At 39.0% G+C, this 15,319-nt stretch overlaps 1 protein-coding gene across 6 annotated transcripts in view; it reads left to right on the top strand.

Annotated features, from left to right (window-relative positions):
- The window catches only part of rbbp8l (retinoblastoma binding protein 8-like), a 93,928-nt gene extending 79,333 nt beyond the window's left edge, over nucleotides 1–14,595 (top strand). For 4 of the 6 annotated variants that reach the window (XM_063041228.1, XM_063041229.1, XM_063041226.1 and 1 more), the window contains 2 exons: nucleotides 7,307–7,436; nucleotides 12,095–14,595. In XM_063041228.1, the coding sequence (XP_062897298.1) occupies nucleotides 7,307–7,436; nucleotides 12,095–12,221 (257 nt within the window). In that variant the 3' untranslated portion in view covers nucleotides 12,222–14,595. Of the gene's footprint in view, nucleotides 1–400; nucleotides 797–7,306; nucleotides 7,437–12,094 lie in introns of those variants that run through there. The other 2 variants (XM_063041231.1, XM_063041230.1) reach the window with 2 other exon arrangements.
- The last annotated feature ends 724 nt before the right edge of the window (nucleotides 14,596–15,319 follow it).

The following is a 15,319-nucleotide window of genomic DNA, read 5'->3' as shown; positions in this document are numbered from 1 at the left end:
GGACAGGCCCATGCATCCTAACAAGCCATGACAACAGGCAACCCATCTAGCCTAATCACAGGACAAATTAATCTGCTAACCAATACATCTTTGAACTGCGGGAGAACATGCGGAGAACGTACAAACTCCTTACGGATGTCCCCAGAATTGAACTCCAAACTCCGACAGTCTGAGCTGTAGTAGCGATGCACTAACTGTTGCGCTATTTGGGTACCCTTCTTCTAGCCTTAACATACTCAGTTTTTGTGCAACTATTCACCAAGTTCAAGGAAAATGTTCACTGAAGATAAAATCCCCAGGGTGGCAAATGTGCTCATTAATTGAGCTATGTATGGATTGCTTGCCTGTAAGTATTTGCAACTTACATAGTTTTCATATCTCTTACTCACTCTTCTTTCAGTTAGTCCTGACGAAGGGTCTTGGCCTGAAACGTCGACTGTACCTCTTCCTAGAGATGCTGCCTGGCCTGCTGCGTTCACCAGCAACTTTGATGTGTGTTGCTTGAATTTCCAGCATCTGCAGAATTCCTGTTGTTTGAGTATTTGCAACTTCATTGTTTAGTTCCCAATTATCTAGGCCTTGGGAACATATTTCCCTGAAATAACCTTCAGTCCACATTGATGAATATATGTAGAAAGGGTGAGGTAGACATTAAACTGAGTTTACACATGGCTTTTATTTGCTGTTAATTAATTACAAAATGATTATGCCACTGGAGACAGTGATATCAGCAGAGAATTCTTTAAAAGCACTTGTTAAACAAGACCTCTATTTACCTTCAATTCAAAACAACATGCCGTTTTGTAACTCAACGTTTAATTAGGATCGCATATGCTTTCTCAGGGTGAAGCTTGTGTTGCAAAATGGAGATAAGAGCTTACAGAGAGGCAAAGCACTAGTTGTTTCTGAACGTGAATATTTCTTCTTACATTCAAAGACTGAATGACATTGGAAAGACCTCAAAGTATTCTTCTGATTTTTAAAAAGTTTATTCAAACATGGGTGGTTCTGTAGATTTAAATTGAAAACAAGCCTGGTCAGATTTAACATAGAACCTAATTCAATTAAAATGTTTCAAAGTTCAAAGTAAATACATTATCAAAATACATGTATGTCATCGCATACATTCTTGAGATTTGTTTTCTTATGGGCATATACCAGTAAATCCAAGAAACTTAATAGAATCAATGAAAGACCACACCCAACAGGATGAACAATCAACCAATTGGCAAAGAACAACAAATGGCAAATATGAAAAAGAATAAAATAATAAATACGCAATAAATATCGAGAACGTGAGATGAGGGATCCTTGAAAATTAGTCCATAGGTTGTGGGAATAGTTCAGTGATGGGGGAAGTGAAGTTGAGTGAAGTTATCCCCTCTGGTTCAAGAGCTTGATGGTTGAGGGGTAATAACTGTTCCTGAACCTGGTGGTGTGGGTCATGAGGGGCCTGTCTCTTCTTCCCGATGGCAGCAGTGAGAAGAGAGCGTGGCCTGGGTCTTTGATGATGAATGCTGCCTTTCTGTGACTGCATTCCATGTAGTTGTGCTCAGTGCTGGGGAGGGTTTTACCTGTGATGAACTGGGCTGTATCCACTATTTTTGCAGGATTTTCTGTACAAGGACAGGCTGTGATGAAACCAGTCAATAAAGTATGCACCATATATCTATAGACGTTTGTCAAAGTTTTAGATGTCACGCTAAATCTTCACAAACGCCTAAGTAGAGGCGTTACTGTGCTTTTCTCATAATTGCACTAGTGTGCTGGGTCCAGGATAAATACTCTGAAGAGAAGATGGCAACACGACGCAGCGTGCAGTGGCCACTCCGGAATGAATATCTGTTATCTGTCAAGTAGGATGCCGTGCACAATCCTGATTGGATGGAGAACGGACGTGAGAAGCACAGAGGAACATCTGGTGAAATTTCTGAAATGCTTGTTTTGCTGCCGCTGCTACTGTGCGATCCAGAATCTCCAGAGGAGAAGGCCCCATATCCTTGGCTTTGCCTGTTGCTTGGCGGCCGGGGCCAGGTTCGAAGCGCTCGGCAGAGATGGTGCTCGGTGCTCAGTGTTCGGAGGGCTGGTTGGAGGCTCGAAGTTTTCGGACTGACTCAGAGTCGGCTGTGGTCGGGTGCTTCCAGGGTGCTGCATCGGCAAGTTTGCGGCGCTGGAGGTTCATGGCAGGGAGAGTTTTGCTTCCTTCTACCATCTGTGTGAGACGATGGGGCTATCAGGACTTTGAGACTTTTTTTTTACCGTGCCCATGGTCTGCTCTTCATCAAATGACAGTATTGCTTTGCACTGTTGTAAATGTATTTTATAATTATGTGGTTTTTGTCAGTTTTAGTCTTGGTCTGTCTTGTGTTTCTGTGATATCATACTAGAGGAACATTGTATCAATGCATGCATTGCTAAATGGCAATAAACGAGGACTGAGTGTCTTCATAAGCTAATCTAATCTAAATGATAACACCAAGGAATTTAAAGTTGCTGACCTTCTCCACCTCTGATCCCCCAATGATGTCTGGCTCATAGGCCTCTGATTTCCTCCTCCTGAAGTCAATAATCAGCTCCTTGGTCTTGCTGACATTGAATGAGAGGTTGTTCTTGTGGAACCACTCAGCAAGATTTTCCATCTCCTTCCTATGTGCCGATTCGTCACCACCTTAGATTCAGCCAACAGTGATGTTGTCAGCAAACTAAATGCAGACCTTAAAAACGCAAACAACAGGAATTCTGCAGATGCTGGAAATTCAAGCAACACACACAAAAATAGATGCTGCCTGACCTGCTGCATTCACCAGCAACTTTTATGTGTGTTAAATGCAGACCTTGCAACACAGACCCCCACCTTTTGCATTCTCCAAATCAGCAGAACAGTCCATCCTGTGTTTTGAAAAGCCTTTGGATCTGATCACTGAATCCAAATTATTTGGAATAAACCATATCTCTGTAAAACACAGAACACAGCAATACCTCATTTCCCTCCAATAAAGCAATCTTGCCCTTAGGTCCTCAATCTTGTCCTCCAGCAACTATACATTTGCTCACAAGATGCTGGGTAGAGGAATTTTCATTGCTTTGTGGTTCATCTGGGCTTGGAGTCCTCCCCTCCTCACTCTCTTCCAGCTATGGCAACGTACCATCATCCGCCTAAAGGTGCCGAACTTGCATACTTGAGAGTTAAGTCTGCCATGCCCTTTAGTAGATTGTGAAACCGCTACTTCATTAAGACAGTTCAAAAGTACATTGCTTAAAGGAAAATTAGAGTCTACAGATTGCAGTGAGTGCATTTCAGAAGTATACAGAAAGTATAGAGAAGAAATAAAGAAGAGGTTCCAATAGCAAAATAGCACCATGGAGACCAGCAAACTTTCTACTTTATTAGTGATCTGGAGGAAGCATCTTGCTGCATTTGCAATGTAAATCTGATTTTGATCTAGGTGGTTTAAATTTAGTTAGCCCTTTCAGAGTCAGGGTAAGCAAAACTAACTTTAAGAAAATTATTATTTATTCTTATTTTACAAAGCAGCACAGCATATCATAGAGCAGATACAGTACAGCATATTTACACAGCCATCCCATGACAGGAAAACAAATAAAACTTAGAAATAGAACAAAGTTCTAATTTAAGTTTAAATTAACAAACAAACAAAATTGATCCCACGCGCCTTGCACTTTTCCCTCACTGTTAGTTCTTCCCAACATGTGTTCACATGATGAAATCTTAATCATTTCCTCAGTCCATCTGGGTTTTTTCCAGATTTGCAATATAATTCTAGCAACTGTGATGAGACCCACCTTTAAAATAGTAAATGTGTCATTGTTTACATTAGGTATCATTGTCCTATCACCCAAGAGACAAAGCTGTGGGCACAAGGGCAGTGTGGAACCTGACCAATTCCCCAAAAAGTCAAGAACTTTACACCAAAATGGACAAACCATGGAACACTCCCAAATCATGTGAAAATATGTGCCCACCTCATTTTTACATTTCCAGCATAAATAAGAATAAATAATAATAAAAAATTTGAATTACAAAAAAAAATTAAACATAAAGGATGACATTTATTTTTGGCCATGAGCAATGAATACATTACATGCTAATGGATCCCATTGTCTTCTACATGTTTCAGAGTACAATGCTAATTTTTTTACTATGTGGGTGTCAGTACCTGAAGACAAATCTTGAACCCAACACTCAAAATACTGGAGGAAATCAGCAGGTCAGGCAGCATCGATGGAATGGGATAAATAGTCGATGTTTCGGGCCGAGACCCTTCTTCAGGACTCAGCCTGAAGCTTTGACTGTTTATTCCCCTCTATAGATGCTGACTTACCTGTAGAGTCCTTTCAGCTTTTGTGTCTGTTACTCTGGATTTCCAGCATCTACAGAATCTCTTGTGTCTAACGCACTTGTTGGGTTAGGAATGTTATTTCTCCTTGTTTCATTAATGTCTGCAAAGAGCAAGCCTGAATACCTGAATACCTGATATTAAATTGAACCATTGAACTATTGAACTATTGAAAGTTACACAAATGAAGGTATTAACAGTAAATTAGAACTAAGAAATTGAAGGGCAGATAGATCAATTAATCTTTCAAATTTGTCCTTCTGTTCAGTGAAATTAAAATAAACCTCATAACATTTAACAAAGATTACACTATCACAGAATACTACTTTAGCTATTTTCATGTCCCCAGAACATTTTACAGTTAATAAGTTAGTTTGGAAATCTCGTCATAGTTGTATTAGGAAAATGATGGTCATTATACACACAGAAGCACTGATGTTATAAACTACTAGTTAATTTGGTTTTTTTTGTAATGTGGGTTCAAGAATAAATATGGGTTAGGGCACTGGGAGAGAGTTGGCATTCTATTAATCCTGCCACAAAATTGTTTGAGTCTGTTCAACTGGAAAATAGAGCATTGCCACAAGAAAGCAGCATCCCATCATCAGAGACCCCCACCACCTAGGCCTTGCCTTCCACTCGGCGACAGTTTTCAGAGAGGGAATGTATGAAACCTTACTGGGCTTCTGAATCCACGTCATTCAACTATTCAAGCATTGAGGTGGAGTTGCTGGAAGATCATTTATTGAGAGAAGAGGCTAACTCATCTATTCTTCCCAGTTTTTTTTTACTTCTTGTACCGCTCATTACTCCAGACTTACTGTCTTTTTTCTCTAAACTGAATTCATATTTACAATTTCATCACCATTTGGATCATAAGTCCAGGTCTCTGAATTAATAGTCAGGTAATATGATCAAGTCTGGACCTCAATGAACCAAGAAGATAGCACACCATAAACAAAAGAAAGTCAGCAAATGCTTGAAATCTAAAGCATATGCACAAAATGCTGGAGGAATTCAGCAGGTCAGGCAGCATCTAAGGAAATGAATAAAATGTTGATGTTTCGGGTCAAAACCCTTCTTCAGAACTGCAAAGAAAGGGGGATGGTACCAGAATAAGAAGGTTGGGAGAGGGGAAAGAGGATAGAGGATAGCTAGGAGGTGACAGGAGAGGGAGGAATCTAACAGGAGAGGAGAGTGGACCATAGGAGAAAGGGGAGGAGGAGGGGATCCAGAAGGAGGTGATAGGCCGATGAGAAGAGGTAAGAGGCTAGAACAGGGAATAGAAGAAGATGGGAGAGAGGTTTACTTTAAATCTCCCCTCAATCTTCTACGCTCCTGGAAATAAAATCCTAACCTATTTACCCTTTCCCTATAACTCAGGTCCTGAAATCCTGGCAATGTCCCTGTCAATTTTCTTTTCACTCTTTCAATCATATTGACATCGTTCCTGTATGTAGGTGACCAGAACTGCACAAGATACACCAAATTAGGCCTCATCAATATCTTATAAATCTTCAACATAACATCCCAGCTCCTGTACTCATGATTTATGAAGGCCAATGTGCCAAAAGCTCTCTTTACGACCCTATCTACAGTATCTGTGACACCACTTTTAAAGAATTATAGATCTATATCGAAATGAAGGGTATTGTTTCAAGGATTTGGTAACTCACAACAAGGGAATAATACGTCAGTTTTACAGAGACATATTCAGACAGCATGTAGACTACTACATCCAACATAGATTTGTCTACTGAAATCTCCAGCGTGGGATTCGAACTCAGAAACTTCTAATGATATGGCAAGAGTCTACCAAATGAGTCACAGCTAAAACCTTGGGAAAGGGGCGATTCATAATTTTTTTGTTAGAATTAATCGTTGCTGCTTACATTTCTTGGAAGTTGCCAATCATATAACATTGGTAAGGGTTACTAGACAGGTTATCAACAGAATTATTGTGATATTGGTCACAAAAATAAAGAAATTAAAAGTAATCTAAAAAGTACTGAAAATATCTGTGCTCTTCATCCAGTCACCTGCTGAAATAGTTTATATCAGCCCAGGTGATCTCTACTCTGTTTCAAGAGGGTTAAACTAAAATAAATGTATTAAAATATAAATTCTATCAGGTTTGGCTGTATCAATTTCTGTGCTGACTTAGCAAAATCTATATTAAACCTCAAATACAGTCTACCTAAATAACACTACACCTAAGTACAATATTTATTAAATTTAATTACATGTTCTCTCTAAAATATCACTGCATAATCCTGTTATGGATTAATAACGCAGTTTCAGTTGCTCTGTCATCTTTGTTGATATTCCTGAATCTAAGATTTTTATACCATACATTTTTATTTCTGTTTCAACTACTTTCAGGTGGGGTAAAATTGTCCAGAATTGATGGGATGTATCCCATCCGGTATTTATTTATTTATATACACACATTCTTTTTCTCTCTCTCCTTTTTCTCCCTCTGTCCCCCTCACTATACCCCTTGCCCATCCTCTGGTTTTTCTCCCCCCCCCCCTTTTCTTTCTCCCTGGGCCTTCTGTCCCATGATCCTCTCATATCCCTTTTGCCAATCAACTGTCCAGCTCTTGGCTACATCCCTCCCCCTCCTGTCTTCTCCTATCATTTTGGATCTCCCCCTCCCCCTCCCACTTTCAAATCTCTTACTAGTTTTTCTTTCTGTTAGTCCTGACGAAGGGTCTCGGCCCGAAACGTCGACTGTACCTCTTCCTGCAGATGCTGCCTGGCCTGCTGCGTTCACAAGCAACTTTGATGTGTGTTACTAGATTCGCATTTGCTTCTGAGTTGAAGACTCCATGAGTGTTTTTTAATTGTCTTCATTCCTATTATTTGCAGTTTAATTGACCATCTACAATCGAGTCATGACAAAGCACCTTCAAAATGCCCACATGTAATAATTTGCTTATTTATAGCCGCATACAAGAGAGGAAGACGACTTAAAAAATGTAAACCAGCCCAACCAGTGCACGGACATTCTTCACAATGCAGTTCAAGTATCCCAGAAAACAAAGCTTCCAGTCTTCCGGAGTTGGTTCCAGAAGGGTAAGAATTCATTGATCTTTATCCTAAATTATGCACTCATTGGTAATTATCCTAATCTGTTTAGTATATGGTCAGAGTCATTCAGAAAATTTCATATTCCATACCTATCACTCAGGTATGGAATATAAAATTTTATGAGTGACTCTGACGATATTCTAAACATGAATTCATACAGCACTCAGTTAGATTTTAGAATGTTGTGTTGTGTGCTTTAGGAATAGCAGGCCAATGAGAAATACAGTATAATCCAACCAATTTTTATCTTGATGATTCTCAATTATCCACCTGATTTGCACCCCACCCCTGAGGCCTCCATTGGGAAAGGTATTTCCATCTCCCATCCCTTTAAACTCCTTTCTGGGTTGTGTCTTCCTTGCTGTAGGTCCTCTCTGCAGCAAGCAGTACCAATGGGTGCTCACCTGGGTAAGCTTTTAGATGTCTTTGAGGAGGTTAATCCTCCACTCCAAACTGAAAAACCCCAGCCTAAAATAAATGTACTGGCTCCTCTGCCCAAGACCGCAAAAAAAAACTGCAGAGAATTGTGGACACAGCTCAGCATATCACAGAAGCCATCTTCCCCTCCATGGCCTCCGTCTATGCTTCTTGCTGCCTCAGAAAAGCAGCCAATATAATCAAAAACACTACTCACCCAGGCCACTGTCTGTTCTCCCCTCTTCCATCAGGCAGAGGATACAAAATTCTGAAAGCATATACAGCCAGACTGAAGGACAGCTTCTATCTCACTGTTATAAGATCATTGAGTAGTCCTGTAGTTCGGTAATGATGGCATAGCAGCTAGCATAACACTATTACAACTCAAGGCGTTGCAGAGTTCAGAGTTCAATTCCAGCGCCATCCGTGAGGAGTGTTCACCCCGACCAGGTGGATTTCCTCCAGGTGCTTCGGTCTCCTCCCACAGTCCAAAGATGTACTGGTTAGTAGGTTAATTGGTCATTACAAATTGTCCTGTGATTAGGCTAGGGTTAAATAAATGGGTTGCTGGATGACACAATTCATAGAGCCAGTCGGGCCTGTTTCTCTAAATAGGTTAATAAGATGGTCTCCTGACCTCACTATGTACTTCATTACAGCCATCCACCTTATTCTCTACCTACACAGCACTTACTTTGCAACCACACTTTATTCTGCTTTCTGCTATTATTTTCACTTGTGCTACCTCAATATACTGATGCAATGAAATAATCTGAATGGATGGCGTGCTGCATAAAAAGTTTTCACTGTACTTTGGTACATGTGACAAAATAAATTAATTTACCAAATTATGCTTTAATCATCAAATAGAAATTAACAGAAAAGTAATGCTACACAGAATGACCACGTCACTGCATTGGCGGGTTTAGTAAAGAGATTAATTTTTGAGATAGAGGATTAGGCTGTCCACTGCCAAGTATTCATCATGTTGGTTTTGAGGTACGCTCACCCATTCATGGTTTACTCTACCTCGCTGTGGTATTAAATGCCGTTGTGCATTTCAGGGACATGGGTGTAGTCAGGTGCTATCCCGAGTCATGTGCTGATGAAGCATATGTTTAAGCATATAATATTTATTTAATATATTACCTGGTGATTAACAAACAGCTTCCAATACAGTATGACCTTGAACTGAACCATATTCTGCACCACACACAGTAATTATTCAATTGCTTGAATTGTAATGTACAAGCTTATTTAGTGGTACTTAATTTTTAACTGCATTATTTGAATAATAGTGCAAAGGTGAATAATTGTGAAATATAAATTTATTAAGAGGTGGTTAATTGCATCATTTGACTAACAGTCGATTCCAAAGGAACAACTTTTAACTTCAGACTAGTGTTCCAAGAATGGAAACATAGCAAACCTACAGCACAATACAGGCCCTTCGGCCCACAAATAATTTGGAATTTTTCATTAACTTCACTCAAGTTCAGATGCCCCATCATTGAAATGTTCTCACAACCAGTGGACTCACTTCCAAGAATTCTTCATCTTACGTTCTGGATATTTATTGCTTATTTATTTATTATTATTATTACTTCTTTCTTTTTCTATTTGCACAGTTTGTGGTCTTCTGCACTCTGGTAAAACGCCAGAGTTACGAGGTCTTTCATTGATTCTGCTGTGGTTATGATTCTATAGACTTATTGAGGATGCCCACAAAAAATAAATCTCAGAGTTGTATATAGTGATGATAAATTTAGTTTAAACTTTGAACTGACAGAAGAGGAGAGGTTTACCATGAATGGATTACTATGCGGTTCATTTTGAAACATTGTTTATCATTGGAAACTATTATAGATTTTTTCAGCAATGCTGAAATATTATTGGCCCTCAATATACTGTTAAGGTGCAAGATGGAGGATGGGATCCTTGGTGGGGAACAGAAAACAGAGCAAAGCCTAGATTGGGCAAGATTTTAATCTGTAAAATTAATTTTGGGTGGAATCACGTCAACATTTCTGTCCATCCTTTCACATCAAGGGTCTAGATGCAGGTGTGGTTGTGCGAGGGACAGGTCCCCACCATCTTGCAAATCTTTGAAAAGATTAGGAGTTAGAACTGACCAGGAAAGGCTCAAAAGCTGTACTAGTGAGTGCATGTGATGCTTGTTGTTGTCGATCTCTCCACCCAGGAAATGATTGTCTCTTACCTATCTCTGATGATAAAGCAGAAAATTAATTTGACCTTCCATATCCACATCCAACAAGCCCAAAAAGAACTCAGCAGCAGGCAAAACAAAATGTACTTAGTGAGGCAATTGTGTGTGCTCCGAGAGTGTGTGAACCTTGAGGCATGCTGGAAACACTAAGTCAATGATGAACCAATTTTCTTCTCCTGTCAAAGACGCATCTCAGTCTGCTTCTGTCTCTCATCCAATCCACTGCAATTCTGGTCCCATCCTGTTCACAATCAAATGGTGAGAGAGTACTCAGCACAGAAAAGAGTTCAAACCTGAGAACTTTGTTCTCTCTGCAAATAAGTGGCATACAACCTGGTGAATTTCTTCATCTTTGTAATTTGATTTAGTTCATCTACTTACTCAGGATGGGGTAGGGAGGAGGGAAGTCACTGACAGGTAGCCCTGAGAGTATGCTGGCAAAAATAAGTGAAGTAGTCACCCAAGGTTCTTCCTTATTCATATGTGGAAATGAATTATTATTTATCTACATGAACTTGTGCAATATTAGGTTGTTTAACTGAATTATTTATGATACCACTTTAGCCATCGATAGCAGATCTTCAGAAAGAACAGAAGTGTGTGCAGCTACAACAGTTCCACTAGATCTGATCGGCCAGTTTCTGCATGCTGGTATTAGCAGAAAGTCTCTGTTAAGTGATGTAGTACAAATGTAATACTGGTTGGGTTACAGTAGGTGGTGCCACTGCATGCAACTATACCGAGGTATATTCAAATATAAATGTGCACCAATCATAATTGCAATGAAAGTTTAGTTTGTTTGGTTGTTATTTGAAAGGATCAAATTAACAAAAGCTACTGTTTTATTCTGAACAAAATCAGCCTTTGTTGCTCATTGAAATAATTCATTGCAATAAGTGTCCACAAAGGAACCCCAGCAGGAGGTTCATGTTGCCAACCACTGCCCCCTGCTGGAAATGAACATGGACATCCCAAGAAGACACTTGGAGAAGAATTCCATGATACTGAAAAGCAAATGAGTCCATGCAACCAAAAACCATGGGCCTGTATATCTATAGAAGGAACTGAGCACCAACAGACCCTCCTGCCCATCTGTGGAAAGAGTCTGTATTTCCAACATTGGTCACACCAACCACCTCAGAGTCTGGAGTGGGAGTAAGTCAACCTCAATTCCCCTAAGGAGTCAATCTTTATAAAAGGAAGAAGAGGCAAAAAATATGGAACTCATCAAAGTTGGAATTTCAAAGTAAATTTCTAATCAAAGTAGATTTTTGTCACCATATACAACCCTGAGATTTGTTTTCTTGTGGGTAATCTCAATAAATCCAATAATCATAATAGAATCAACAAAAGACTGCACCCAGCAAGGTAGACAACCAGACTGCAAATACAAATGGAAAGAAATAATAATAATAAATATATAAACAATAAGTATGGAAAACATGAGCTGAAGAGTCCTTGAAAGTGAGTCCATGGGTTGTGAGAAGAGTTCAGCGATGGGGCAAGTGAAGTTGAGTGAAGCTATCCCCTCTGATTCAATATAATACAAGCAATTTATTTAATGCTACTAAATTCTTACTTTGAAATTATCAATAAAATTATTTAGCCCATTGACTGCTGAAATCTTCGGCAACTTAGTACACGTTCTGGCTTGAAATTTTTAAGGAAAACAAGTTCAAAAGTATGATCTCAGAACCTTTGTTCTTTCACAAATATGGAAGTGATATCATATTGTACAAATAGAAGTTTCAAATACAGTAAGATATTATTATGGAAGAATAATTAGGGATTTGGTTGCTTTTGTCATCACCCTTTGCACTTCTCAATCATCCAGCTCCAATCCCAATCTATTAACATTTAGAGACTGCCTTTGGGTTTGCACTGATGTACTGGAACTATTCATATGACAATAGCTCAAATTAAAAATGATCGTCCTTCTTTTCAGATACCTACCAGGCAGCTTTTCTGACCTGCTGAGTGTTTTCTGTTTGTATTTCAGATTCCTAGCATCTGTAGTTCTTTCAAGAGATAGTTGCGATCCTTCAGTTCTGGCCTCTTGCACACCTCCAGTGGCAAAAAAATGTCTTCAGCTGCCAAAGCCAAAACTTTTAGAATCCACTTTCTAAACCTTAGTCTCTTCTGCCCTGTAAAGCTCTTTGTAATGGACTTCGAAGAAGTTTGAACAAAAAAGTGTTGTGCACTTCTTGACTAGTTTATCGATAATTTGCAATTTCACAGTGACCTTGTCAGATAAAATTTGACAATGAATTCAACTGTAAATCACTCCATAAATGCTATCTTTTTGAACAAGATGTTGAAGAAGTGTGAACTAAGTGACTTTGACCATGGAATTATTGTTGGTGCGAGACAAAGTAGTTTGAGTTTCTCAGAAACTCCTGAGATTTTCACACACAACTGTCTCTAGAGCAGAGGTTCCCAACCTTTTTTATGCCATGGACCCATACCATTGAACAAGGAGTCCATAGACCCCAGGTTGGGAACCACTGCTCTAGAGTTTACAGAGAATGGTGCGAAAAACAAAAAAGATCCAGTGAGCAGCAGTTCTGTGGTTGAAAATGCCTTGTTAATGAGAGAAGTCAAAGGAGAATAGCCAAACTGGTTGAAGCTGATAAAAGGACATCCGTAGCTTAAATAATCAACAGTGATGTACAGGAGAGCATCTCTTAACACTGAACACATCAAACCTTAAAGTGGATGGGCTACAGCAGAAGAAGAACATTCCTTTACCTAACAAAGTGGTCACTGAATGTAGTTGCAGCAGGTGTAATTAAACTTTTGGGAGAAAAACTGGTGATATTTATAATAAAGAATTGATATTTAGGATGGTGATTAATATTTGTATTTTACTATTACTTGGTAACATTAATAACTTTTAAGATGAGTTGGAGGCATAATTATTGATGTTTAGTAGCTTTCCGTGTTATAGGATCTTATTATCATCTTGATAATATGTCTTCTTTGCAGTCAAAACTAAGAAGAACATTTATATTTAAATTGGAAAGCAACAGAGTTGAAGACTGAAGTTCTGGAGAGGCCCTATATAAGAATTCTTCACACTGCATTCTGTCACTTTGAATAATTTTTCTCTGCATTAGTTAGTCTGTCAACCGAGTCTGCCAGTGGATTGACAACACATTCAGAATTGAACACTTCTAAAAGAAATGACATCATTTTACTTTTCATAATCAGTTATATTACATACTTAAGAAATATCTTGGACAGCTACAAGGTTACACCACCAGTTTCACAATATTGTTGCTATTAACTGAACTATAATGATACAGCACAATACAGGCCCAAGGAATTCTGCAGATGCTGGAAATTTAAGCAACACACATCAAAGTTGCTGGTGAACGCAGCAGGCCAGGCAGCATCTCCAGGAAGAGGTACAGTCGACATTTCGGGCCGAGACCCTTCATCAGGACTAACTGAAAGAAGAGCTAGTAAGAGATTTGAAAGTGGGAGGGGGAGAAGAGATCAAAAATGAGAGGAGAAGACAGGAGGGGGAGGGATGGAGCCAAGAGCTGGACAGTTGATTGGCAAAAGGGATATGAGAGGATCATAGGACAGGAGGCCCAGGGAGAAAGAAAAGGGGGAGGAGGGGAAAAACCCAGAGGATGGGCAAGGGGTATAGTGAGAGGGACAGAGGGAGAAAAAGGAGAGAGAGAAAAAGAATGTGTGTATATAAATAAATAACGGATGGGGTACGAGGGGGAGGTGGGGCATTAGCGAAAGTTTGATATGTCAATGTTCATGCCATCAGGTTGGAGGCTACTCAGACGGAATATAAGAATATAAGGAACATAAGGTGGCCCTTTGGTCCACAATGGTGTGCTGACCCTTTAACCTACTCCAAAATCAATCTAGCCCTTCTCTCGCTCATTGCCCTCCATTTTTCTTTCATCCATATGCCTAAGAGTCTCTTTAATGTCTTTAATGTATCTGTCTCTGCCACAACCATCAGCGTGTTCCACACTCCTAGACTGCATATGATAAACCTACATCCCACCCCCCCATACTTTCCTCCAAACAGCTTAAATTTATGCTTCCTTATATTAGCCATTTCCACCCTTGGTAAAAGCCTCTGGCTGTCCACTAGCTTGCATTTTTAAAAATGCCTTCCCTGTGTAACATTCTTACTGAATTGAAGACTGCCTTATTACTGATAAAATGGGTCACTTCCACCTTTTATATCCATGTCAAGCATTCCACAGCAGATGTGACACAGGTTTGGTATACAGTAGGACATTTGCTGCTCAGTGCCACCAAGATACCTTAACTCCACCTGTTGTAAATTTAATGTTTGAATAATATTGTGCATATGTTGTTTGATTAAGTATTCTTTGTTGTTTACATAATTTGTTATGGATTATATGTAAAAGTATATGATTGGCATGCATACATCATTATGCCACCATGCCATAAGTGTGTGCCTCACTAAAGTAAAGAGTAAGTAGGCAAAAAGAGTCCTGGCTCCGTGTTTTTCTTTCCATTAGTTTTAGGCTTTGGAATTATAAAACAAAACAGCTGTGATGAGTAAGTTTTAAAACATACCTACCTGTTGAAGCACAGTGAGGCATTCCAGTTAAAAAAAGGCAGAAAATGGACAAAATTCATGAGTTCATATACAGTGATAATAATATTATTTTTCAAAAAGCAGAAATGACCAGCTACATTGGAAAGATATATGTGTTCAGTTGCACAAGAGATAACTGGTTGTTTTATACTGAGGGAATTGAGCAGTATTTTGAAGCACATGAAATAGCCAATGAAAAACATATGCCAGTTTTGCTGAGTGCATTGGGTAAAAAGGCATACAATTTGCTCCAACCAAACCAGCCAAAATTAGCTTTCGTGAAACTAACGCAGGAATATTTGGAACTGAAACCATTATTGATTGCAGAATGCTTTATGTTTCTTTTTAAATCCTTTTATTAAGTTAGTACACAAAAGGTAAACCATGTAGACACTAATACACTGTTGCAATATAAATTTGCAAGAGATATTAATACACAAAAAAAGGTTAGTACAAACAGTGCAGTTTAGATATAAAATAACAAGGTAATATAATAGTATACTAATTTTCCATACATATCAATAAAGAGAAGAAAAAACCCCAAAAAAAAACCCACCGTGCAACTAATCTAAAAAGCAAAGCAAAGCAATGGGCTAACTAGGTATCAAGTAGACTTAAACAACTTAA

This window comes from Mobula hypostoma, chromosome 2 (assembly GCF_963921235.1).
Source record: "Mobula hypostoma chromosome 2, sMobHyp1.1, whole genome shotgun sequence".
Classification (NCBI taxonomy): Eukaryota; Metazoa; Chordata; class Chondrichthyes; order Myliobatiformes; family Myliobatidae; genus Mobula; species Mobula hypostoma.
Note: the sequence above shows the minus strand (reverse complement) of the source record. Positions and strands in the feature narration are given on the sequence as shown.